At 44.3% G+C, this 27,835-nt stretch overlaps 1 protein-coding gene across 4 annotated transcripts in view; it reads left to right on the top strand.

Moving 5' to 3' along the window:
* Nucleotides 1-27,835, top strand: part of Ildr2 (immunoglobulin like domain containing receptor 2) — a 61,049-nt gene that overhangs the window by 14,548 nt on the left and 18,666 nt on the right. The window contains exons 1-6 of one of the 4 annotated variants that reach the window (XM_038349469.1): nt 906-1,161; nt 1,389-1,721; nt 2,293-2,412; nt 20,406-20,462; nt 23,304-23,450; nt 24,417-24,593. In XM_038349469.1, the coding sequence (XP_038205397.1) occupies nt 1,391-1,721; nt 2,293-2,412; nt 20,406-20,462; nt 23,304-23,450; nt 24,417-24,593 (832 nt within the window). In that variant the 5' untranslated portion in view covers nt 906-1,161; nt 1,389-1,390. Of the gene's footprint in view, nt 1-905; nt 1,162-1,388; nt 1,722-2,292; nt 2,413-20,405; nt 20,463-23,303; nt 23,451-24,416; nt 24,594-27,835 lie in introns of those variants that run through there. The other 3 variants (XM_038349468.1, XM_038349471.1, XM_038349472.1) reach the window with 3 other exon arrangements.

The following is a 27,835-nucleotide window of genomic DNA, read 5'->3' as shown; positions in this document are numbered from 1 at the left end:
CTATGTCTATCTATCTGTCTATCATCTATCTATATCTATCTGCCTATCTAGCTATCTGTCTATCTATCTATAATCTATAGCTATATCTATCTATCATCTATCTATCTAAGTCTATCATCTATAGCAATATCTATCTATCTATCTATCTATCTATCTCTATACTCCTTTTCTCTGCTTCTCATCATAGTTCTTTTTTCTTTTTTTTCTTTTTCCTTTTTTTTCTTCTGACAGAAGTTTCTAGGCTTGAATCTCTAATTCTTCCATTCACTTAAGTTGTGTTCTCATTACTTAGAATGTCTAGATTTTATTAATGAGTTTACACAGCTCTTTGTCTCTCAAACTCACTTGGTCTCTTATTCACTGTAATTACCTGGCATCTCTTCTCACCTGATTTTTGTGTTTTTCCTTCTTTTGATTGCTCTTCAGAGCTGTTCAACCTAGTCTACTGCTTTGGTCCTGAGATCTCTCTGTCATGAAGAGATTTCTTTTCTCCCTTACTTCTTCCCTTTGCTTGGGTCACCATCAGGAAGGGAAGTCAACTTCTTTTGAAGTCATACTTCCTGATTTCAATGTTATTCATCAAGTATTTGTTCAGCATCTCTGGGCTTCATAATTCAGGATGACAAGATGACATACTACCCTTTCCTGGAAGGGCAGAAAAAGAAATACTCACGGAATTGTTACAATGACTGTGTACACAAGAGCGCGGTGTGTGGCTGACACGAAGGAGGAAGGGACAAACTGGTCAAAGAATGCTTCCTGAGAGGCCTTTGAACTGCATTTTGAATGATGGAAAGCAAATTTCCAGGGAAGTGAGGCAAAGCATTCCAGAAACAAGGGTCAACGTGTGCAGAGACGTGGAGATGCGGAATAACTCGGCTTGCGTTCAGTTTGGTATTTGTGAAGCTTGGTGCGCAGATAGAGTTCTGTCGAAGGCCTGACGCTGAAGGCAGGAAGCTAGCCGATGGGTGTTAGAATGTCTTGACAAATGTGGTGTTTAGTTTCAATTATGAACTTGATGAGATCTAGAATGACCTGGGATACAGCCTCTGGGCATGCCTGTGTCTGTGGGGGGTTTATCTGGATTGGGCTGAGGTGGGAAGACCTTCTCGTTGTGGGTGGCATCTTTCCTTGGGCTAGGAACCCAGACCGTATAAGAAGGTGAGTTAAGAGCACACGTTTATAACTCTGTTTCCTGACTGTGGATGCAGCGTGACTGGCTGTCTCAAGCTCTTGTTGTTCTGCCTTCTTTACGGCAATAGACTGTTACCTGACACTGTGAGCCTAAGTAAATGCAGAATAAGGGTGTGAGCAGGGATGCTGTCACATGGTGAGAGGTGAGGCCCGTGATACGGATCCGGCTTGGACACGTTCGTTCTGTTTTGCAGCCATGGTTGAAGGCCTTCAAGTCTCAGTGCCCGACAAGAAGAAGGTGGCCATGCTCTTCCAGCCCACCGTGCTTCGCTGCCACTTCTCCACATCCTCCCATCAGCCTGCAGTGGTGCAGTGGAAGTTCAAATCCTACTGCCAGGATCGCATGGGAGAATCCTTGGGCATGCCCTCTCCCAGGGCACAAGCTCTCAGCAAGAGGAACCTGGAATGGGACCCCTACTTGGATTGTTTAGACAGCAGAAGGACCGTTCGAGTGGTAGCTTCAAAGCAGGGCTCGACCGTTACCCTGGGAGATTTCTACAGAGGCAGAGAGATCACGATAGTTCATGGTACCAATGCCCTTGTTCTGAACCCAGGGAGTGGGAGGGAGGTCCGTTTTTTTGCGCCAGACCAAAGGGGAAGTCCTCTTTCGGTTCCTCAAGGATCTGATTTTTATGGAGAAGGGATGTATGCATACAAGCAAAAGAGCCAGGTAGATGAATTGATCCCACCCTCTCTCCAGTTCCCTAAAGCTTTAGATCAGAAAAGTTTCATGACCTATTCGATCATTAAATGATTTGAAGAAATCAATTTATTTCTAGGAACCCAAAATAATTTGGGAACTTACCCAGTTCTTAGGCTTCACTGTAGGCCTGGCTCAAAGCCGTCAGCTCCTCCCGAAAGTGGGCTAGAACCAGATCTATTTGTGGCTGTACTCTAATTCTCTTGCCTTACGAATGCTAGTTTGTAGTATTTTGTTTGAAATAAAATAAAATAAGCATTTCCCAGCCACTATGCAGGGAAAGAAACAGAACCTTGTAGATGTCCCAGCAGGGTGCTCCTGTTCCAGGCCCCATGGTTCAGTACCTTTTTTTGGGAGGACGGCGGTTCAGGAGCGGGTCCTCCTTTCTGTGATCACAGATGCGGATCTGCAGATCGGAAAGCTCATGTGGGGAGACAGCGGACTCTATTACTGTATCATCACCACCCCGGATGACCTGGAAGGCAAAAATGAGGACTCTGTGGAGCTGCTGGTGTTGGGTAAGTGAGAACCAGGGGCGACCTTTCCACCTTAGGCTGCTTGCATTGTGTTTCTTTTCTCCCTGCATGTGTTAGCAGACTGCACACGTGGTCTTGATCTTTTCTGCACAGACAGCCCTGTTGTAGGGTGGTCTCCTTCTGAGCAGTGGCTCTATCTATCTTGTCTTGCTTCTGGAAGGCTCTGATTCTTTGGAGCACTGTCAGAAATGTTTCTCGTTTCCTCAGTGCCCCTTACTTTCTACTTTCACCTTTAACCCTCATTTGCCTTACCTTCTTCTTTTCCTTTTATGTGGTAATTAGTTGTTAAAGAAAATGCCAGAGTCCTTCAAAGTTCGGTAGAGATAAGAACCCATTGGTGGGTGTGCAAGCACTCCTAGAGACCCCAGGAGTCTCGTCCCACTCAATTGTCTCTCAAGATACTCAGGAGGCAAGATGACTGCACATGGAGAGTCTAGTGATAAAATGTGTCCCACGAGAAGAGCTATTTCAAAGTGTGCTGGTTTATCTGGAAGGGGAAGCATCTGAGTTATTGTCAAGCAAACACATCTCATCCTTATTAATAGTCACTGCTTCACAACTGGGAACTCCTTACTTTGGCTACTTTTCCTCTTGCGGACTGGAAGGATGTTAGTGCCAATGATCTTGAAAACTGAGGGCCTAGTTTGTGTTTTATAAATGTTGGTTAGATAAAACAAAGAAACAAACAAACTAAAAAACTTAGATTAAACCAACACAGAAAACAAGAAAAAGAAAAACCTCGTCTAAACTGTAGCAGGAAAAAAATCATTGACGAAGTACCCTTTAAGCCATGATTCAGAAGACATTGCGTTTCTCTTGTTTTAGCCTCTAAAAGTTAGCTGACACTAATTTGTGGGAACATGCAAGAGTTCCTTGTTTGAAGGGAAAATGAAGTTTAAGACTGATTTTTACCCACTGTGAGAAACTCAATACCCCAGGATATAGTAGCATTTTCTATTTAGAATTTTTAGTGTTTTTTTTTTTTTTTAATTTGTCATGACTTTGACAAAGCAATTGCTCTCGTGTCTTAGTCTTACAAACGTTTACAAACAGAACCGAGGTAGCATCAGCTTTCCTTGTTAGAAGGTTGGCTTAAACATAGTCCTCAGGGCCAACATGCAAACTGCTGTGGCTTGTAGGGAAATGGAAATTAAAGAAACAAAAGGCTTATTGGCAATGCCAAAAACATGGTAAGGTAAGACTTGAGATATCTAAGAGATAAATTTTGCCTAATCTCAGGGCTCTAATAGTCAAATTTTCGGGAACAAGATGTTTGTGTGAGCCTGCAGTTAGATAATTGTGAGCAGAATGCTTTGACTGAGGCAGCCATCTGCAGGGGAGTAACTGTGTGTACAGGAAAAGGAGGCCAGCTTTAAAAAAAAAAAAAAAAGAAAGAAAAAAACACTCTAGACAATTTAGTCTCACCTGAGAAGATGTAGGGGAAATGAATGAATGACCTCTGAGAACGCGCTAAAATACATTGTGGAAATACCTCTGGATCAAATCCAAGTTAACTGTGGGCTGAGGATGCCTTCTTTGGGGCCCAAAGGGTTCAGCAGATGGTGAGTTAAAGGAAGACTTGGATGAAAATGGTCACCAGTGATGGCAGCAGAGATGAGGGGCAGAAACTAGCATTGCTCTGAGATGAACCGTGACTGACAACGAGGGACACCACCACCAGAGCTCCGCGTGAAATCAGAGCCTCAACATCCATGCACCCGAGCGACACCTGTTCTGTGCCACCCTGATTAGAAATGTCCAAAATGTGATAGTTCTGCCATGACAATACTACTTGTGTTAACTAAAGGAACTGGTTTCCATCGGTGACATTTTTGAATGCTTTAAAGGACTAAATGCAAATTTCTGAGTCTTTCTTTAACACCCCTTTATAAAATTTTTCAAAATTTTGTCACATTTAAAAAAAATAGAGTAGTTTGGTTGTTATATTCTGCAGGGCACTTTGTTTGACAGTCTTTTCTTCTGTGAGACCAGGAAAGCAACCTGATTTCTGGGTTCTCTGTCAAAGAATGGAGTTGCCTGGGAAGATTTCTGGGGTTCACAGTTTGCTAATTACAACACCACGAACTAATGCTTATTGAATTAAGTGAGCAATAGCTAGAGGATTCATTCTAGTAAAAAAGGACTTAAAGACCAAGGGACTTGTTTTCAAATATTTGGAGTGAAGTTGTGTACAAGAGGCGTTGGGAACAGAGTCTATGTGCCCAGCGGGTGGTTCACTGGAGGAACAGAGTCTGCATGCCCCGCGAGTAGTTCACTAGAGGAAGGGGAGCAGAGCAGGGTTTGATATGGAGAATGCCAAAGTGCAGACGAAAGGTGTGAGACTCTGAACCAGAACAGGAAATGAGGACATCCTAACAGCTGTTCTGAGATCAAAGCCATCGACCTTGGGGATGTGTCGAAGACCGCTGTGAGAAAGCTGAGCCAAACAGGATTTCTAACTAGGTGGGAACCAGTCACCCATTAACTGAGAAAGAGGACACGGAAAACGCAAGCATAGAAGCAGAGGGATGAGTCTAGTTTTGGACATGCAGAATTTAAGATGCTTGTGGGACACCAGCGGAGCTCCAGGGGTTCTGTTTCATTGGGTATTTTTTCTAGATGGAAACCCATTCCTTTAAGTAAGCAATGTAAATGGCATTTTACCCAAAACTGCCCGTGGCAAATCGTTTGCTGACAATTGTAAACCTCAGTCTGGAAGTCAGAGGAAAGTGAAGACAGGAGACGGTGGGTTTAAGAATCATGACCAGCAGACGGGCAGAACCATGTGAGAGCAGATGAATCACCCCAGCTATTGCTATAAAATGAACGAGGCCAAGAATAGAAGCCTTTGGCGGGGTGTTTTAGTCTCACCTCATGAGAGTGGGTAACACTGATACTATATGTGTACTTCTCTTCAGTTCCTCACAAAACTGAGAGTTCCTCAGTAGCGCCGGATGACGGGCTATGCAGAGCCAAGGACCAATACTTCTCCATGTCTGTATCTGCCCTGCCAAGGAGGCTCTGCCATCCAGAGGCTCTAAACTGACAAAGGGCAGCATCCATAGCTAGTTCTCACTTCGTGTCTCTTAAATGTTACTGAATACTGCATGTGTCTTTGTTGACTTGACATAGATATCTACAGTCTTGCGTGAGTTAATATGGTTTGATTTTGGTTGATGTTGAAGATTTGATCACAATTTTCATCTACGTATTTTGTCAGTTATTAGTGATAGATCCATCAGAGACTATAATTGAAAACACTGGTTCTGGTAAACTTAAGCAAAAAAAAGTATTGCAAGATATCAAAATTAAAAGGAGAGCTAAAGAATATACCTTTTTAGGAAAGGATTTATTAGCTTCTATACCAACATCCCCCTCAACACAGCGACTTTTCCACCCAAAAGTTTATTTCTACATTTGTTGCAGTGAGTTGAACAGTTCCCTCCAAGTGGTGGCCTGTGGTTCTAGGCTTCTCTTCTATTTGGCTCTGCTGTGTTGGAGACTTTTGCTCCCACTTAAAGGAAGAATAGGGATAGCGAGTGAAAATGAGAAGGGATAAATGAATGAACGGTCATCTGGGGCTCTTTCGGATCTAGATGTGTGTAGTGACACAGAGCGCTTCTTGAGTTATTTGTAAATGCCCTGGAAGAAAATGACAGTGGCTAACATGGCAGTTACTCTTGGCATTGGCAGAGATGCCCGAGGGCTTCTGAGTTTATGTTGCAGAAATTGTTGAAAAGTATCTTTTCTCCCTTGGTAGAAGAAAAAAACCAAGCAAACAGACTTAAACGTTATTTTCCATTCTTGTATTTTCCCAAAAACAACAAAAAATAGCCTTAAGAGAGTAAGCCCAATTGGCCCAATTAGATCAGTTGTGCACTGCTTAGCACAGGGAGATCAGCGCTTCTTGGAGATAGTCCACCAATATGCATAGAATGAACACACGAATACCTCCTCCCACCTTCCCCCCTCCCCGGCCAAATAGCTATCAGCTGAAGTGATGGTGGCCCTGTGTCCACACTAATGTATCTGTACACCGAAGCTAACTCACAGTGCTTGCCTGGAATACTTCTATGGGTACAAGAGTAGGATTTAGTCCCCTCATTTTCCAAATGAAAGAAAATCAATGTCCTGCTTTTATGACTGCACACTAGTGTTTAGAAAGTGTCAAGGATTAGACCCCATTGTTGTGACCCCTAACTTTCTCTGCTTTCACAATACCACAAATCCTATGTGTACTGAGATACTGTAGATTAAGCTATCTGCTAAGAAGTGTGGTTGCTGCTCGGGGCTGTAGGTTGTGACTTCTACTTGCCCTGGGCTTGCCTCCTTCATTCTCCACATTTCTTCCTTAAACTCTCTATAACCATTGACCTAGGTCCCTCCTTCAAAGGCACAGTTGCTCTGGTCTAGATTGAATACCTCCCCACTGAGTATGACTCACCCCTCTCTCCACCCCGTACATCTGAACCTCCATCAGTGGCTACGGATGCTTCGTTCAGAGGTTTTAGAAATATCCAAAGATGTGTGATTCATGGCAAGGGAGGACAACCACTGCTTCGACATTAAACAGGAAAACTATCCCAAACACCCTTTGCTGTCTTTTTGATGATTCAGAAGGTAAAGTCATTCTGAAGTTGGAAGAGCACACAGTGTTTTGGTGCTTTGAGATGACAGTGACGGATACCTTAGAAATATTTAGACAGGGTGGGTGACGGTAGGGCTGTACCAGCAGACAGTCACAGAAGATTGGGGTGTCCAGAAATAAGCCACCTGAGGTTAGACATTGGTCTGGGATTGGTGGCAAGGATTGGCTGTTTATAACCTGGAACTATGCCACTGTTTGGCTAGGAATAAAGTTCCCTGGGGCAGCTCCAGCTGGCAGGAAAAGGACTTCACCATTTCAGAAAGGCTCATGCAGGGAAGTTATTATTTTAAAATCTAAAAGCAGCTTGCCTTGTTCTTACTTCTTTCTATGTACAGTATAAGGGCCTGACCTTTTCTTTCTGATGTCCCTTGTGGTAGCTTGTTGTTTAAAGGGCTTTAATTTTAAAAGGGGGACAGAGCCTCAGAGGAAATGAGGCTGAGTGAACCCTCCTGCCTCCAACCAGGCATTAGAAAAAGAGGACATGACCACAGGGTGCTTAGGTTCAAGCTAAGGGAGACGTTCCTAATGGTAAATAACAGGGTTTTTTTTTCAAATTATTATAATGAAATTATGGGTGGTTTGGAGAAATCACAGAAACTCCTTCTCTGATGAGCTTTAACACACAGAACAGGTTCAGTCCAGGTTGCCTAGAAACAAGGATAAACAAGATGGCCTTCCAGAGGCGTTCAGTGATTTTTTTTCACTCCTTTTCAAAGACCCTGGATTTCAAAATTAATTATCCATAGAAGATGATTCCTCAAATACCGTTTATTTTGCTTTAATACTGTTTCTGCCTCAGAAAAATAATTATGCTTATTGATCATACTTCAAACCAAACAGTAAAGTACAGAAGACGAAATTATCCCTGAAAAGCCCATTCTTTTGAGCTGTCATGTTTTCCACAGTTATTTTGATCGCGAGGGATGGAGGCTCCAGCTAACTTAGCTCTATCTTTTGGTTTAGGTAACAAATAAACCCCGGGGAGAGGGGTATCCCAGCTTCAATCGGTGAGATCTGGTGATAGATCAGTGTGTCAACAAACTGGTCTTTCTTTGGCCCCTCCTGCTCTGCTCAGCTTCATTTTCAGGCGGGCTCTCTTCCTGAGAAGCAAAGAGGACCTGGACAGGCCCTGCTTCCATCTACCTCAGGAGGACAGAGCTCTCTGCCGAGGTCCTGCAAAAGCCTCGTTGTTGAAGGGACAGATGTAGTCAACCCTCACTGGGGGCTGCAGAGGGAGAGAAGCAGTTTCCTAAAGGAAACTAGGCAGTTGTTTCCAAATGAAGATGAAAGGGATGCCAGGCAGGCAAAAACACACACTGCTAACATTTTGTGGAATTCATCATCAGTTTCTGCTTCTTTACGGGCCAAATGCAGTACTAACTGCGGAGGCCAGAAATAGGTGCGCTCTCAGCAGGCCCTTCTGGGTAGGCACTAATTTAGGGCTGATTCTTTCCCATAAATACAATGCTGCAGAATCACCTTTGTTTTCCTGCCATGTTCCTATGTTTTTTCTTCCATCTCCTCCTGTGACTTACCCAAGAGTACAGCATATATTACTTAGACATGAAGAAATGGGCAGGCATAGATTTCTTTTTTTTTTTTTTTTAATGCAAGCTATTCATAGTCCTATGTCTGGTATAAATAAACGTCTCTGTTCCCTGGTAAGCCATTAAGAACAGAATAAGTAATCAATGAAATTTTGGAAGGGGACGTCTCCTACGAGGTGACTCCAGGGATATTTAATGGGAGTATTTCCTGAGAGTGTGCAGGGATGTCCTGGCTCCCGCCCCTGCTAGCATCCACCCCTGCATTCCTGCAGTTCCAGTCTGAATCCTGTCCCACATCCCAGTGATTTTAGTTCAGGCTGTTCAGAAAGGCTACTTGTTGCCAAGACTCCCCATCCCCCTTCCCTCCCTCTTTGCCAGCCACAGCCTGGTGCTGCTAACCGGAGAGATTTGCCTATTAGAAGGGCCTCAGCTCCCAGAGTTCCCATAGCAACAGCCTCCTTGGAGGTCTTTGTTGCCTGCTAAAACTTTGATCTCAGAGAGTGGCTGCTGCTGTTTCTCTCTGGAAGATTTACAAACAGAGGAAGAAGGGCAAAAGAATTGGGCAAGAAAAAAGTTTTACTCCTGGCAGAGGAGAGAGGAAAAAAAATGAATTACAAAGCCACACTCTGGCCATGCGTCTGAAGAGAACCTTTGGAACATCTTTGGGTCTGGGCTGTGCCCACATTTCATTTGCAGACTTGGCCTTGTTTCAGTGTGTTGGACTCACCCCTAGCAAGGGTGGGAACATTCTACTTCAGCACACACATGCACCTTCAGGATTCTAGAGGGGCTGAGACGACCCCACGAACTCCCAAGAACAAAGGGACAGAAGACAAGGACTGAGTTTTTGTAGGCATTGCCCTGATGTCTCTCCTCCAACCTCTCACTGACTCTGCCTTAAGCTTACTTAGATGTCTCTGTTTCCTTGTTTTTTTATAAAGAATGAGAAAATGTATTGAAAGGATAGAGGAGAGAGAAGAGGCAGAAGAGCTACTCAGGCACCAACCGGAGTCTGACTCCCCTTAGCGACTGTAGCTAAGAGAACACTGTGATTCCTTCAAAGATACGGGGCCAAGCCTTTCATGCCCTGCAAGAACTTCTCTCAGCTTCAAGAATTCATTGCATAATCCCAGTCTTGCTCATTGATAAGTATCACAGAGTGGATAAGTATTGCTTCAATTATGATTTCTGTTTAAATTAGGATAAAAAAAATGTAATGAGTATTTTTAGCTGTATTGGGATCCCACACAATGAAGACACAAAATACATAAATAGCCATCTTGTCCCTGTTAAAAGTTTGTGTCTTTTGTGAAGATAAAAGTTACAGTTTGGCAGGGATGAAAGAACAGTATAAGAAAGGATTAAAGCTGTGCTTGGATGGTAATCATCTAGGCCACTGGTGCTCAGCAGAAGGGTGCTTTGCCCCCCAGGGGACGTCTGGGTGTCTGTGAGTGTGGCAAGCAGAGTGAGGAGAGGCTGGGGAGGCTTTGGAACCTCCTATAACACAGCCCAGGTCCCTGACACTCACACTCTCATCTCTACTGTAAGTGCCAGCGGGGGCGGGGGTCAGTGTCTCTTGGGTACAGGACATGGTCCTATGAACAGCAGAGGCTTTGGGGTCAGACAGCTCTTGGTGTGCTAACATGAACTCAGTTTCCCAATCTGTAGAAGTGATGGGGGGGGACATAAAATTTACCCTGAGGTGTAGTGGCATCTCATTTGTATTTTAATAAATAAATCTTGCCTGAAGATCAGAAAGCCTTACAGAGGGGGCAGTGATCACACACACCTTTAATCCCAGTAGCCACACTGGTTGCCACAGAAACTGGGCGGTAAATGCCTTTAATTACAGTGGTGCACACCTTTAATCCCAGTCCTACAGAGGATTGAAAAATGGGAGGAGACAGCTCTCAGTCTCATTCTGAGATTCCTTTAGGCAGGATCACCATTTTTGGACTGAGGTCGAGGTAAGAGCCAGTGGCTGGTTGTTTTGCTTTTCGGATCTTCAGGTTGAACCCCAATTTCTCTCTCTTGAGTTTTTTTTTAATCGTTCTTCACCAAAGACCTATTGTTAAGATTAAGAACTCAGCAGATCTTAATATCTTCCCTTACCCTTGCCATTCTCCACATGTCCCCCTATCCCTAATCTGAGAGAACCCTCTTTAGGGAAATCTATGTTGAGAACTCCCGCTAAACAGTTGGTTTTCCTTAAGCACAGTCCATTAGAGATTTAATGGTCCCCTTGCAAACTGACCCATGAAGAACAGACTCACATTTTCTCAGTAACATCTGAGTCCCGTTGAAATCGTCATGATGGTAGACTTCGGGCAGTCTGACCCAGAACTCTTCTTGTCTTTGGGCTGCCTCATTTTGGTTACTATTTGGAAAGCCTTTTTGTCTGAGAGGATGGCTCTTAGCTAACTGTAAAGATTCGATTGTAGAACTTATTCAGTGATGTTTACTGGCATCTGGAGAAGACATATGACTTGGATTAGGATCTATCTGAGTGGGCCTAGGACGACAGTGGCAAAATTTATAATCTAAACTAGGATAGGCTTAAGAGTGAAGGGCAAGAAGAAACGTCAAAGTAACTTATGGCAAGTCCAGGCACAAACGCTGGTGTTTTCCAGGAGAGCTGGTAATGGTGGCCACCCATCTCAAGAGTCTTCTGTGGTTTGAACAAAACAGAATCCTGTCTGCTCTCTTTAGCCAGTCCAGGTCTTACTGCTCGCTGGCATTTCATTTATGAGGACTTAGGAATGTATGTCTCCCTTCATCTACGTGAATCAAGCATCGCGGCCTAGCGAAAGCATGGTGCTTTCACGGAACGATAGCTGGTTGGAAAATATATCCTAAGATTTCTGACCTGTCACAGTTTTTCATCGCCCCGCGTCGTTTAAGAGAACAAATGAGGCCTGGCAGGCGCTCTTCACGGGTCCCCAGTCCCTCAGCCACGGGGCCAAGGCTGGAGCTGAGCCCCACCTCCCCACCCTCCTCATAGGCAGCCCAGCTCACTGTTTTTGCCTTACTTGTTGCTCATCCCTGTGGGAGGAACGGGCCCTTCAATTAGTGTGCATTCCTGACCACCGCGGTTGCCGTGGTTACCCCGGGTGGCTCTGGAGCAGCTGGGTCATCCTGCGCGTTCCCTTTGTGGTCTGCGGAGCCCAGAGCCCAGAGCTCGCCAGCGTGGGGGCGGAGATGCGGGGGCCTCGCTGGAGTGGGTGGTACTGGGAAATCGGCTCAGCCCGCGGAGGAAAGAATGGCAGTCCCTCAAAACCGGTCAGGAGGCAGTTCCTTTTTCTTCAAACCCAGCTGCCGCTATTCAAGCGTGCAGGTTTGGTTCAGACGAGGACTGCGCCACTGATTTTGTTGAATTGGCTTCCCAGAGAGGGCTCTGGGAAAGGGTCCTCATGGAAGCCCCTTATACTAAGAGAGGGCTGGCCACCAAAGAGAGGGCGGGAACTCTGGCCTTGCATAACCTCTTAAACTGCATACCCTCTGGGCCTGTCTGTGACCTCGGGGTCACCTCCCACCCTTCTATTCCCCCCACTCCCCCACCCCCACCAAGGAAAGTAGTGGTCCCTGAATATGTCTTTGTGCTCGTCTGTTTACAGCACAAGTAAATTTTTTTTTTAAATAAAAAACTAGTCTCCCCAAACTCAATTTCCTCCTTCAGTGGCATCGCACCCTCCCCATCAATTTTAAGTCAGCCCAGTTCTCTTTCGCGTTTCACCTCAGACCAAGTCAAGCATGTTCTATTACTAATGTTATTTTCCATCCATTCACTCTCGCAGGGTGGGAGGTTGGAACGCTACAGCACTTTGCACAGGCTAAGTACCTTTCCAATCATTTTTATTATTGTTTATTAGTTTGCAGCAGCGGTGAATGCCTTTTAATTAGATCACACTGTGTCATGATGTATCCAGTAATCATTTTCTAGTTGCCACTGTAAGAGGTTGCTGGGATTTTTTTTTTCCAGCAATCTCCAATATATTCTACATCCAAAAACCATACTTTCATTATGTAAGTAGAGGAATTTCGGAAGCACAAGGGCTTCGCAGACATTCGGTTCAAATGCCGGGAGACTGAGAAGCACTTAGTATATATTTTTACAATGAGGACAAGCCAAAACTGCTACTCTGTGACATCATGGGGACCAGGGCACAGGTGGAGTTAAGTATTCTATTCCTAGCTTGGTTTTCAGGCGGATGCATGACTTTCTTCCAGATTCTTAACCTCTCTGGTTTTTTTGAAAACACCAAGCAGGGGTTATGGTCTGGACTAACTTCTGTGGTTCATTTTTAGCAATAAAATATATCTTAAAATGTGTAAATAGAAGAAGTCAATGTCTTTGGCCAACCTTGCAGTCCACTGCCAAAAATCTGGAAGCATTTATTACCAGTTAATTGCAAATGATTCAATAGTAGTCATTTTATAGAGAGAATTTGCTGTCCAAATTATTCTCCTCTAAGTCTGTAATTTAAAGTGAACTAAAATATAAAAGACACAAAAAGAAAAAATAAACACATGAAATGCTTAAATACATAGTTTATAAATATATGTAAAGGGAAGGGAGGCTCTATCCACACTTGTGACAGATAGTCATAAACTATATTTATTGGAAGCATGGTTGCCATGGGAATATAGAATAAAATCAGGCGTGCGTGTGCCCCTGGGAAATTTCCAATATATTTGGTATTTTAAATAGCCATAGAAACAACCCTTAAAGCATAGCCATAGAAACATCTTTACACATTCATACAGGGGCCAGAGAAAGGCATCTGCCGTCCTCAGAGATGTAAGAAAGCAGCATTTTGGAGGATTTGGAGCAGAGAGCACAGAGGGTGGATCCAGTACAACCCTGACGATGGATCCAGAGCATCTAAGGAAAGCTTGGAAGCAGATGAAGCCGGGATGTGCATTAAACAGAAGGGGGAAGCAGGGAGTTGCAAGGAACTGGGAAGGCATTTGCTGTTGTCCTAAAGAGGAGGTTCACTCACACAGTGTATTGGCACACCTGAGAGTGCCTCTAGTTATTTTACTCATAGATACTCATGGATAGAGAGCACTGTGTCCTGGGCATCGTAAGGATGAGAAAGGGGCTGTTATCCCACCCTTACCTGAGTTTCTCAACACCCTGTCTTTGCCCATTATTGTAAAGGAGCCCGATTTAGTTTCTGAAAACAAGGTTGTATGAAATCTAGGACTTCACCTTCCTATACACTTTGAAGGCTTGGACTATCAGAATTTGAGGAAGTATGAAGGGCATAGACAAAAGCAATTGCTTGGGGGTAAAATTTATATTCAGATTACATCTCCATAATGAATTCTTTGAAAACACACTAGCTTGGTTTATTTTCATTGGTGTGGAGTGGGATGGTGCTTCTAGTCTCTTAGATGGCAAGATATTCTATTGCCCGAAGTATGTTCTTGGCATTGAACACTGATTCCAGGATGCTAAATGTTTTGCTGTACACTGAAAAGTGCAGCGTGGATGAATTGGCAACTGAACAGTTCCTTCATCCTTCCTATAAGAACCTACGGGATTGGGTAGAAGGTACTGTAATGAGCAACACAACAGAATCATAGCTAGAAGCCCAGCCTAATAAACTGTGGGGATTTGCTATTGGAAAGCCTCAAAGAATCTGATGGGTGGATAGAGGACCTGTCTGCCGAGATGCTAAGCTTGGAGCATAGACCCTGTTCTAAAAGGGGCTTCCAGCCATTTAAAGGAGGTGTGTGTAAGGGAATCACTGAGACATGAATGCTCTGCTGAAGGTGTGTGCAGTGATCCTGGGGAGATTGGAGGAGGAAACAGCTTCTGTAGCAGCCACCCAGGCCTCTGTCAGAACATATTTTGAAGTCCTGTAGACGAGAGCAGTTCAAACACTTGTTTTGCTAAAGAAAGCAATGAACTTCTACCTTGCGGGCCCCGGCTACCAAGAAAAGAAATTATCACTTTGGGACAAATGCCACCTGGAACTATGACATGTATGAAGACAAAGCTATGAAATGGAGAAGCAGAAAATGTGGCAAGGACTGCGTCTCTGGCTAATGTCCCGTGATCAGATGGATCCTGATGTCCAAAGGGCAAAGGAGATGGCTACTATGTCGAAACACTTGTGGGCAAGCACGACGACCTAGAATCTCTGTAAATGCCTGCTGAAGAGACTGCCTGCAATCCCAGCACATAGAAGGCAGAGATAGAGAACATCAGAGGAACCTGGCTAGCTAGCTGAGTCAAATCAGTGAGCTCTTGGCTCAAGTGAGAAACCCTGCCTCAAAAAATAAGGTAGAGGGCAATTGAATAAGACACCTGATATCAACCTCTGGCCTCCATGTGTATGGGCACACATGCACAGATACCACACACGTGCGTGCCCGAGCACATCTGAACATGAACATATGCATGCACTTCACACATACATACAGGTAAAGAGGTTGAGGAAAAACAGCCATAGCAGGTAGAACGTCCTTTGCGATTAGTACGTTTTATGACAAAGAAGCAAGTGACTAGATTGGAATCCTCTGTTGGTGTTCGAGCTGCATGGGTGTGGCTAAGATGACCCTCATGAGCGACTGTGTTTGTTGCTGCTTCTGTCTCCACTAGACAGAACATGCATATCTTTGAGTGAATGGATGTGTGAGCTGGAGACGTTTTGAAGTGAGCTGGCTTTCCAAGACTATGTACAAACAGCTCAACCGGGGATAACTTGAAAGTGGCCGTGTGGGGGAACAGCTGGATTTGACAATTGGGAGGTAAGATGTGCAAATCGTGCATTCACAGTGCATGTTTCTACTCTGAGCACTCAGCCCCAGGAACGCGTGTAGCTGTGGAGTGTAGACCAGCATGCTATGAAGCTGGTGCTTGTGTGTGTGCACGCACACACTTTTAGTGGGCTTGATGCATTTGGCTTATTCATGTGGAAATTTCCTTAAAGCAATGTATTTTGCAAGCTGTGCAGAAAACCGAGTGCTTACATGAAAACCGTATTTTCTCCTGATAGCTAGAGCTTTGATTTGAAAAGAGTAAATATGGCCTTCTATCCACAGGGTCTGCTTCCCGTCTTTCCCTCAGACAGTAAAGTGACTTGTAATTACCTCTCTTAAGCTGCATCGTGGAAGAATAACAGTGATTCGCCAGCACGGTAAAGCGCGGCTGAAACCCAGGGTGTATTTACTGCTATTGTTTGCGTACGCTAAGATCAGACCTTCACTGGGTGCAACAGAAGAGAAGAAATGATAGCACATTTCTAACTGACAGCAGCATTTCTTAGGAATTGTTAGGGAAGGAGCTGGAAGCAAAATGGTTTTCAGAAATATAAAGATCGCAGTATAAATTCAATTTTTAAAATGCTTTTCGCTTAATCAGAGTCATGGTGTAGAAGTCAGAGAGCTCTGTATTCCCGTGCTGTTGATATAGTTGTGTTGTCTGTTACCCCAAACTCTTAGTGTGTCTTGAATTCTAAAGACATTTAATTTTGCCCACTTTACTGCAAGACTCTCTCACCCACGCCTCCCTGGGGCTAACTCTACTCAAGTGCATTATGGGAACTGGGAACATCAGCTATTTATTGACTGTTGCTTCAGGGAAAACAAGAAACTTGATGTCGGTCTTCCTGTTGGAGTATCAGAGGTTGTGAATTTCTTATAATGCGTATCTCTGATACTTTCCCTCTTTAGTTTATGGGTTTCAGGTACAGAAATGAAGAGGTCTAGAGGGCAGAATACAGATCTCTTTGATGTTCTCCTGGGGTGCCCATTCTGGTTCCCCAGAAGTAAGAAAGGCTAAGGAAGCAGTATGTAGCACTGTTGTTTTGAAATCTGAATTTGAACACTGGTAACCAGAACTGTCATTCTGCATGTGAAAGCAACGTTAGAACACTGTCAAGGTAACCCAAACAGCCTCTGGGGAAATCCAGCTTTTTCTCTGTGTGTGTACCTTTGGAGGTTACAAACTCATGATCCCAGGGTTCTGTACAACCCACAGACATACTTTGTTTTGCTTATCCACCAGTTTAAAAATATATGAATTAATTGGCTTAATGTTTCAAAGTTAGATTATTTCACTATCATATCTGGAGTCTGGTGAACCTGCGTAGAGGGTCACCCGATGTATCCCATTGGGCAACAGTTGGCTAGAGCCGAACGGCAGTGCCCCCCTAAAGACACTGCCATTTGTCCCCCCCCCCAGTGTTCTCTGTTATCTCACACATAGCCAGCTATGCTCACTTGCATCTCCAGCTTGTTCCTATGGACAGTTGGGTTTGAATTCCATGCACTGGGTATCAGATTTGAGAACTGAATATGGTGACCATATCATTAATTGTCCAAGTGAGGATATTTTGCAAACAAAAACCAGTACCTATTAATAATTACATTAAGGCCATGGGCAGAAATCCATACTGTCTCAGAAAGAAATCAAGGTGTATGTACACTGTTACATCCTAGTCCTTCCATCTCCTATGAGAAAACTGAGACCAGGACAGGGAGTGATTTGCCTGAAGTAGTTACCAAGTAAGTCAATGGCAAAGCATACCTGACCACTTGGACTCCTATTCCAGTGTTTTTCTGACATAACAGGTGGGATAAGTATGAGAACCAAATCCTCTTTAGCTATATGGATGTTCTATCGTTAATAGCTCTCATAGCCAGATGTGGTGACACACATTTGGAATCTAATCTCTCAAAAGGCAGAGGCGGAGGGATTGTGAGTTACATGCCAGGCTGGGCTATATAGCAAGACTCTCTCAAGAAATCACAATGAATAAATGCGTAAATAAATAGCTAAAATTATATGTACACATATATGTAGATATATACCTATCATCTATAAATCACATAACTAATACCATAAGACAGCCTACAAATGGGTAGCTTGTATAAAGAGTAAATTTATATCATGATTCTAATTAGTTATGTGGCCCACAGCACACATGGAGATGCTTTAAACACTGGTAGACTCGAGATCTGCAGAGTAAACATAAACATAGTTTCTCATTTAACTAGATACGCGTGTGCATGTGCACATACACAAACACACCAATTGTCTGGGGAGGAAAACACAACAAAAATCTGATTATCACTAAACATCTGATAACTGTTTTGTTAACCTTGTATAGTTCTCATATAATTGCCTATTATATGGTAATGAATACTAAATATGTGCGAAAGAGATGTCTAAGATTTGAATTTCTTAAATCCTTGACCATCTGTTAATTCCCTTGTTGAGTTTCTAAGGCATATTTTTAGAGAACATTCCGGATGAGACCAGTGTGTGCTTTTAATCACGTGCTCAGATTTTGGTCCCAAACTCCATCTCATCTCTTACCTAGGGAGTTGTGTAATCCTTAGGGGCACTTACTTCTTAGCATTTTGTGAAGGCATGAGCCAAAGTCTAGCATGAGAAGTCTCTTTCAGGACACCTTTCTTAATGCCCACTTGGCTCTCCTTCTAAGAGACCTTGCAAACCTCAGAGCCATCTTCTGATGCCAGCTGTGCAAAGATGGAGGTTCAATAAGAGAACCTTCCTTGTCAAGGCTTGCTGCAGCTAAGCTGGCCTAACGCATCAGCCAGTGAAAGTATTCCTTTGGGATATACATGTAGCTTTCCATATGTAGACCTGTCTCCCTTGCAGGAGTCTTGACCAGGAGGATGCACATTACGATGGTATCCTCCTGCTGTTGTGGAGAGTCAAGGGAACAGAGCAAGCAAAGACTGCTTTCTCCCTACTCACTAGGGTCTTTCCTCAGCTGTTGTATCCCCTCCCCTAGTGTCCCAGAGGTACCTTTCCCCCATTGGCCTTTGTCAGAGCTGCTTTTTGGTGGATTTCCTTATAGAAGAAGGAATCAATGACTTCTAGACTCAAAATGTAAACCACATATTTTGTTTTCCACACTGATCTTAGCCAAAAGGCTGAGAAGCAATATAGTTGTTTCTCAATGAGCAAAATCCACGTACACAAGTTTGTTTTTGTATGGAAATAGGACTGTGGATGGGTGGGTGGAAAGGTATAGTGTGTAGTTTGTGTGTATACTGCGGGATAATTCTCTTGTACACTGTAAAGATTTGTCACTCATATTGGTTTAATAAAATGCTGATTGACAAGTAGACAGGCAGGGAATATAGGCAGATCAACCAGACTAAGAGAACTCTGGGAAGAGAGAAGGCAGAGACGCAGTGGCCAGCCAGATGCAGAGGAATCAAGATGAGAAGGCCACACTGAGAAAAGGTATCAAGCGATGTGGTTAAACATAGACAAGAATTATGGGTCAATTTAAGTTGTAAGAGCCAGTTAATAATAATCCTGTGCTAAAAGGCCAAAAAATGTAATTAATATAAACCTCTGTGTGTTTCTTTGGGACTGAATGGCTTCAGGACTGGGTGGAACAGAAACTTCCATCTACGTGTATGTGTGTGTGTGTGTGTGTGTGTGTGTGTGTGTGTGTGTGTGTGTTCAATCTGGACTAATGATACTTGCAAATATACTTTTTGTTGCTTCTAGTTAAGTGAGAAGATTCATTTGTATTTACCATTTAGAATTCAAGGCTACCAATGTTTTAAACATCTCTAGATATGTCGTGGTCTAAGGCATTAATTAGATTCATAATAGAAAGTCATTGTGGGTATAAACTACAACCCTGTGGACCCATAGAATATGATGTTCAACAGCTACGTGTAGTCATGAGCCCTAAAAATGACAATATGTTGTGGATACTGATGTAAGTGAAAAAAATACAGATATTAGGTTAATTGTTTCTGTTTGTACATTCTTAATGTTATTGCTAGAAAAGCTAAAATCACCCATGTTGTTGGCATTAAACTACCATTGAACAGTGCTATTCTGGAGACGCTTGCCATGAACCAAGATGAAGAAGGATTCAGTTGTAGGCCTAAATGTACCCCAGTGACCTTTTATCATCACAGGTCAGAGACAAAGGAAGTTTGGTAATAAGGTGGAAACAGGCAGAGGAGCTCCTGTAATGCAGGTTAGCCTCCTCCCTCACATCTTCTAGCATTGTATTTCCTGTACAGCTAGCTCTTTGCTTCCCAGAGCCCCCGAGAAGCACCTGCTCTGACACCAGCTTTGAAGCTTCTCCGCACTATCACACAGAAGGCACTTGGGTACATGCAACGCCAGCTGTGGGTGCCATATGGAAAAACCATACCATATACATATGTACAGAGTATTTCTGAAGCCAGAAGGAGTGTAGAGGAGTGTGGAACCAGTCTAGCGTTATCTCTTCATTGCCTTTGAATATTTTAATCATTGAAGTATCTTTAAGCCATAAATAGAACCATGAAGCTAGTTAATTCTAAGTTAAAACCGAATGTGTACTTTTGTTTTTATATGGACATGGGACTGTGTACGGATTGTATGAAAATGTAGATGGAATGTTTAGATACAGATGGGTTTGACTTTCCGCTGAAGTGTGTGGAGAAGGCTGTGCTCGTGCACAGAGATGGAGTGTGTCAGTCTGCTCATGCAGGGTTTCTCATATGGAGGCAGAGATGTCCTCTTTCTATACACAGTCAGAGATAAGGAAAGCGTCCTTTTCTGCCTCCACCTAGGCTCTCTGCACTCTTCCTTTGGATGCCTGCCAGAAATGCTCAGCATAGTCATTTGCTTTGACCGAGCCCAGCCTTGATGCAGCTCTCCAACCACACAGCACACAGAGCACTGGCCCTATGAGGTCATGGCACTGGTGGGTGCCAGGGATTGGGCTGCATTTTCTTTGGAGTAACCTCTTTCCTTCTTATGTTCCTTCTACTTCTTCTAGGCAGGACAGGGCTGCTTGCTGATCTCTTGCCCAGTTTTGCTGTGGAGATTATGCCAGGTATTCAATCATTTAACTCTTTGTTTGCTGTCACTCCATCTGTCTGCTTCCGCACTAGTCACTAATTGCTTGTTTGATTTGGGGGGGTACATTTGTCTGCATAATGTTTATTGTCTTTTTCCAGGATGGAGTAAGCCCCTTGGATAAGCCTTTTGTGTCTTCTGTTCCTAGGCCCTAAAGGAATAATGGGAATTAAGAATAAGTGGAGATGGGGACCCAGACCCTCGGTGTCAGGCATGCAGTATCATTGGTCATGTTGAGGCCCATCTCAGTATTTCACCCATACCCAGACAATTCTGTGTCCTTGAGTATTGTTTATTTGTACTCCTTATTTCCTAAATCATATGCTTACCCATTCACTAGTGTGCAATCACATTACATTGCAGTGCCTTTTGTAACATTACCAGAAAATTCTTTTTTTATCCTTAGGAAAGACATGTCCTCTTCCTCCTGCCAAAGCATGCATTCACAGACCTGTGTTGCTTGTATATTTAGACACAGGAAATCCCTAGGCATCCATGGACCATATGTCAAGATCACCTTCCCCAAATACATATCTACATTTTTTTTCATGTAGCTTCAGGTCAAGGTACCAGCATATGAACCAGTCTGGTGCTGCACTGTAGCTTGTAATTGAAGGAGGATCAGGGAGAAATAAAAATGAACTATAGAAAGGCTCATACCCATAGAAGGAATAGCAAGGAGTATGATTGCCTTGATTTTTGCGAGATCTTTAAAGTCTTCCTGAAAGCAACAGAGAGACATAAAATATCCCTAGTCATTGGGTTTGGCTTGATTGAAATTTTGAGAAATGTCCAGAGCCTCCTAATTGTTTCCTATGAACTCGTCCAGCCCTTTGCCTTTAGCCAGCCAACCAAACTTGACTTTTTTCTTGTTGATGCCCTCAAGGGCACAGGGAGAAATTCTCCTTGTAACCACCCTGATCAAAAGTGCCTTGAATTTGTAATCATTTATTTATTTATATAGATAAAAATGTCACAAGTAATGTTTCAAAGTAAAAATTGTGTCTCCCAAGTCCACGAGAGAGTTTCTGTATTTTCTATCCAGCCCTGTCCACCTCGAGTTCCTTCCCTTTGACTGCAAGAACAACTTCACAGGTTTATTTATTTGCCTGTTTACTTACTGAGATGTAGGCACGGCTCATCTGGTACTTGCTGTGTGTCTCAGGCTAATCTTCAGTTCGTAGTGGTCCTTTCTTTGGTCTTCCAAGTGCTGGGATTACCAGCGTGCTCTACCAAACCCGGCTCAGATAACATTCTTTTGTTTCTCAAGTGTAACTGGCTGGTCTTTTATCCTTCTATTCCCTATACTACTGCTTCTATGCCCTATAGTTGACCCAAATCACCTCAGAGAACCACCACCTTCTTAAATTATGTTACTTATAAGGCCCCATTTAAAGCATCATGCTGTCTATTATCCTCAGCAAGAATGTTCTCCACACAGTTCAAGTCAGACACAAAGTTGAAGAGAGGTTGGCCTGGACTTGAATGTATTGCAGATGGATAAATGGGGGTGGGGCATTCAGAAAACATGAGATGTTTGTTTTCTCTCTGAGGGAGTGATGTTCCAACCAAAGGTCAAATGATTCGATTACTGTCATAAAACTCTTTACATGTAAAAGTCTCATTCTCAAGTTCCCAAATTAAAAATTAATTTAATAGAAGTCATAGTTAATAACCAAACTTTAAGAAAAACATTGTGTGCTGAAGCTCATAATAAAGGGATTTGGAATGGATGGCTTCCAATCATTTTGGTCTTTTAGCTTTTTAAAGAAAAGCATGGGTCACACCAGTCTGTCCAGGGCTCCAGGGACAAGGTGGACTCTTCCCAAGCCAAATAGCTTAACATTGAGACAAGCCACCTGAGAGTCACAGTCACCTTTATGCAAGCCAGATACAATTAACTTCCTTTTACATCTTTTAGATGAGTAAATTAAGGACAATTCATAGTCAGCCTCAGACAGAGCTATGAAAATTATAGAAGTTGACAAACACATTAGCTAAGCTCATTTCAGCCTGTCATTCATCGGCGGCCTGAGCCACTTAATTCTTGGCTATGTTGGCTGGCATGGTCATCTTGAATGTGATCAAACCAAACCCCTGCCTTGGAGATAGGGGCTGTGTCTTCTCTATCTTAAAATATGCCTCTTTTTTCCCCTCACTGTGTATAGATATTGAAGTTTAGGCAAGAGTTTTGTATCTCTGCCCTGGTGCTAACGGCAGGAAAGATGCCCCAGAAAAGTAGATGAATACACACTGAGCCCAGGCCCCATAAAGATGATCTCCGCAGGCCATGGAGGCACATTGCCTCCTTGTCCCCTCAAGATTTAGATTTGCAGATTTTGTTTGCTTGTTTGAGTGCAGGCTGCTTTGACCTTTCTGTCTCAGCCTTCGGAGTCCTGGAACTGTAGGCATGGACCGCCACATAAGGCAAGAACTCTTAGCTTATAAACTAGATACTTCATTATGAAAGATAAGCATTTACAGACTCCGCCAGTTAGGAACCAGCACACAAGACCCCACCCCAGCTTTTGTCCCACCTTTATTTTGTTTCTCCAATCAGGAGCGCCAAAGTCCCCAGTCACAGGGCTGGCTACTCAGGGTACCTCAAGAGATACAGGTTACCCAACTCTCTTTTCTCTGTGCCCTAGCATTTGTCCCCCCGAGGTCTTCATAAGTCTGGGGCGCCTACAACCTGGCTAGCTGTCCTTTCTTCCCCAGGTCCTTCCCACTCACCTCTTTTGCAGGGAGACGCCCATCCGCGTATGCCGTGCCCTGAAGGGGGGCTACCTCGAGTAGATTTCTTTGTGCATCCTTCCAGAGTGGGTGTTTGTCGGCCTGGTGATCTTGGGGATCTTCCTCTTCTTCGTGCTGGTGGGGATCTGCTGGTGCCAGTGCTGCCCGCACAGCTGCTGCTGCTATGTCCGCTGCCCGTGCTGCCCAGATTCCTGCTGCTGCCCCCAGGCCTGTGAGTAGGGAGTTGTGGGGAGACGTGGAATGAGCAAAAGAAATGTCACCTCTCCATCTGACAGCCATGTGCCTTGAGTTCTTCCTCTACCCCTTACCTCTGGGTTCAGGGAAGACTATCCCTGCCCCTCTCCTCCCCTCTGTGCACATCTGCATGCACATCTGTTGGTCCACACATGTCATGCATTCCTAATGCTCATGACACTGTAGATTAAAGGAAGGGCAGGATCAGAATGGTGACGTTGTGGAGCACTCAGGCCGAGAAAACCTGCACTGGGTCATCCTCCTAGATGTAGAGAACATTCGTCTTTCATGAGTGAGGTGTAAAAACTGTGGCTTTTGGGCACCGTCCAGCAGATGCCCATACGCTGTATTTACTCATATGATGAAAATGGCCACAGTAGGGAGCAGTTCTCATTTGGGAACTCACAGGTTTAGCTTATTAGCCAAAGCCATGAAGGCATTGAGTTTGACATCCCAACCATAAACTAAATACATCTTGAAAGAGAGAGGTACACTCCATCTTTAAAATCTTTAGGAATAAGATGGTGTTGGAAGGAACTGGATTACTGGCTTTGCTTTTGAAAACACAGTGTTTGCTTTGCTCCACCTTAGAAGCATCCCTGGAGGACCCTTTGCTCGAACCCTCTGGAGGGAGCATGGTAGCTTATAGACAGGGCGGTTCCAAGTGGGGTTAGTGCCATGACAGCTTCTGGATCCACTTCAGGGTTGCTCGGTTGCCAGATTCTAACCACTGTAGTTCCTCACATTGCTGCCGTTTTCATGGAGCCCGAGGAATCCAGGGAGGAGTGGTGTTGGTGACTCTAGTGAACTAGTACAGTCTTGGAGGAATGAATACCTTTGTCTAGGCGCTCCCTTCGGAGAATGGAAGCTCAGGCACTCGGGGTATGAGGGTTGTGGAGGGTGGGAATACATAATCTCTCTTGCTCTTCATCTCCCTCCGCAGTGTATGAAGCAGGGAAAGCTGCCAAGGCCGGGTACCCTCCCTCTGTCTCCGGCGTCCCAGGCCCCTACTCCATCCCCTCTGTCCCTTTGGGAGGAGCCCCCTCTTCTGGCATGCTGATGGACAAGCCGCATCCACCTCCCTTGGCACCAAGTGACTCCACTGGAGGAAGCCACAGTGGTAAATGTAGTCCCAGATTGCCCCACCCCCTGCTTGACTTGGGCCCCTTCCTCATTCCTTGCTCATAGGCACAGTCAGATGTTCAGTGATGTAGCTTTAGGAATCAGTAATCCCCTTTCTAAATATGGGGCCCTTCCAGCTGAGACAGGTATCTTTGGGAGCTCATATCAGTCTTTCCAAGGACTACAGAACATTCTGACCCCTGCTTTCTTTTTTAATGTTTTTAGTAACTAAAACTCTAATGGGAAGGAGTTTGCTACTTAAACTATGGTCATGTGGTTAAAAAGTGATCTCATCTTCCACCCCTAGTTCAGGACTGTACAAAGCACTGTGAGGGACAGCGGGCTGTAGACTATGGCTTCTCAAAGGAGGGAGTGGACCTTTATTAGGGCAATGAGATGCTGAAGAAGATGGTGTTCAGAGTCCAAAGATGAAGGAGCTGCAGTTATTGCAGTCTTCATGGAGGACATGAGAGCTGAACTGGTCTAGGAAGGATGAGGAAGATTCAGGAAAACTGTGAGACTGCTAACTGTCCCCAAACAGGAAGGTCGGTAGGATAGTCAAATTCCAGAGCACAGATGTGACCACATCAGTGTCCTGCCTGTCGGGCTTCCTGGAAGAAGACAGAAGGGTTCTCTGGGCCTTAGAGAGGACCTTGGTGCCTCTCCAAAAGAGCTGGGGCTTAGTGGAGCAAACAAGTGAGAGCGGCTGTCGGCAGATTGCTGAGCGGAGAGAAGGCAGGTGGTCAGGTGGGGGAGGAGCTCACAGGCAGAGAACCAAGCCCTAGTCTACAGTGTGCAGGTATGGTATATGAGCATCTGGTTCATACTGGAGTCAGCAGGAGTCGAAATGCCAAATCTGAGAAATACTTTGAAAGAAATGAGATGTCAAGAAATAAAGCCAAGGAAGCCTGCAGAATGAGCCCATCATCAAGAGAGCCTCCCACGTTGCCCAGTGCTACAGACCATAGGCAGACTTTAGATGATTGGCAGACAGGGCTGATTAGAGGGGCAATCAGCTAATTTGTGCTGAGAGTGGAGGCCAAGGGGAAAAGTAGGGTGGAGAGGTAGAGAGCTGTGGAAATACAGCTTTCCCAGAGACATTCGAACAGGATTGACAGCTGTGGAAGTTGAAGACTGTATGCGCCGCTGATTTAAGTGACTTCAATCTGTAGACGTGGGAGGTGAGACAGGGTGGCCAGCCCACATAATGAACCCCCAATACCTGGCTGTGGCAGAAGTGGATATCCTCAATGAGTAATTGGTATTTGTGTTTGTCTCTTCTCTGGGACTATTAGTAGAATTCTGACGTCTAAGACTGAGAATGAGTCACAAACTGAGAAGAAAAAGCTAATGATTAAGGATGTGTAGGGAAAGCAAGAGATAAAGACAGCCTAGTCCATTTCTCTGGAGGAAGGAGTGGGCAAAAAAATCCTGAGTGGAACTTCACACATGCTTTCAATTGCTGATTTCTCTCTACAGCCCATGTCTTTTTCCTGTCTGGCCAGAACTCCTTCTCCTTATCTTTATTTAGTGAATAAGCACAATAAAATAAGTCTTATTAATAAACTACTAAGTATTTAAGTATCCCTCCCCTCTTTTGTGTAGGAGCCCAGGGGCTCACTGGAGAGCCCTGGCTAGTCTGGAACTCACTATGTAGATCAGGCTGGCCTTAATCCTCATTCCTGCTTGTTGCAGTTTTAATAATCATTTGACCCCATCATATCAACCAAACTGCAGTTAGAAGCAGAGAAATGAATTGACAAGAATCCCAAGGCGTGGTAGCGGCTGACTCGGCTGCTCACACTACAGTGGATCCGTGCACAAAAGAGTTCTTCTGCCTTTTGTGCTGTCTGTCCTCTTCAGCACAGGCTTTGTCCCCGCTGGGTGGCCCCCTTGGCAGAAGGTGTGTTTCATCTTTGTGCCACTTTTCCCAAAGTGAGAAAATGTCTCCCAGGAGCTCCCCCTCTTCTAGAAAGCCCCTTTCCAGCAGTTTCATCTGAAAAAAAGAGATTATGTCACACACCCATTCCTAAACCAGATGGGCTAGAGCTCCGAAGACCCAGCCCTCAGGCCAGACAACAGTTTTCCTTGAAGTGAGCAAAGTCAGAGTCCAATTTTTAGCCAGGAAATAGAGGAAAGATGGCAACCAGTGTTGACCATAGTTGGTCAGAAACCATGTGATCATGCCATGTGTGTCCTGCGGCACCAGGACAGAGTTCTTGATAGTTCCCAGGAGCACATTCCTAAACACACGGGCAGCATTAGTGATGATGGTTGGCCAGTTTTCATTTAATGAAGATCGATTGGGCCGATGTAGATTATTCTTTAAAGAATACCAAAACTGTTAATAAATGTCTTTTTATATCTGTATGCTGTTTCATGCATGTTAGGGTAATCATCTAGCCACAGTAATTTTTGGGTTGTATTTGTATACAACACTTTTTTGATCATAAGTTAGGAAAGGCATCTGTGATGAGATATTTAGAAAAGAGCCCTTTAGTTACACATGGGAGAGGATGAGGGCTGTCCTGATTCCTTTTCCTTGTTTACAGGGGCTACTCAAGCCCTTCTCTGTTACTATGACTATGGATGGCTTCTCTGCTGGATATCCACACTTGGTCTGTTTCCACTTCACAGCTCTAACCTGTCTTAGTGACTCTTTCCTTCAGCATTCAAAACACGGTCAGGCCTCTCCCATGGAAATGCAGCCATTTGCAGAACCCCCCACCCCGATGTTGCTTCTCACTTCTCTGCTCCTTGCAGCCACACACACTTCTTGGGAATTCTTTTACTATCCAATCTCTCCTTTACTTCCTTTACTTCCTCTTACCGACTCAGCTAACTTCTATCCTGCTCCTGTCGAACTGCCTGATTGCTAAATCCGATGCTGCATCGCAATCCTCAGCCTGCCTTGACCTCTCTAAAATGCTGGCCACCCCTGACCCAATTATCCTTTCGTGCTTGTTTCCCTTACCTGTTCGGCCCCCGCTGCTTTCTGACCATGTGCCTCTTCCTGGTGTTTGTGTCCTGCTTTTTCTATGGTCTGCTCTCTGGCAAATCCTATCTATAGGTGTTCTTGCCTGGTCTGTGGCCCGCTCTCCAGCAAATCCTATCTACTCCTATGGCTTCAGTCATCACCCATATGCCAATGATTCCCAGTCATGATTTTTTTTCTGACTTCTCTTCTGCTGCTAAATCCCATATATCCTGAATATGCTGTTCTGTGTGTCTATTTCTGAA

Source organism: Arvicola amphibius, chromosome 12 (assembly GCF_903992535.2).
Source record: "Arvicola amphibius chromosome 12, mArvAmp1.2, whole genome shotgun sequence".
Taxonomy (NCBI): domain Eukaryota; kingdom Metazoa; phylum Chordata; class Mammalia; order Rodentia; family Cricetidae; genus Arvicola; species Arvicola amphibius.
This window is presented reverse-complemented; position numbering and strand designations above follow the sequence as displayed.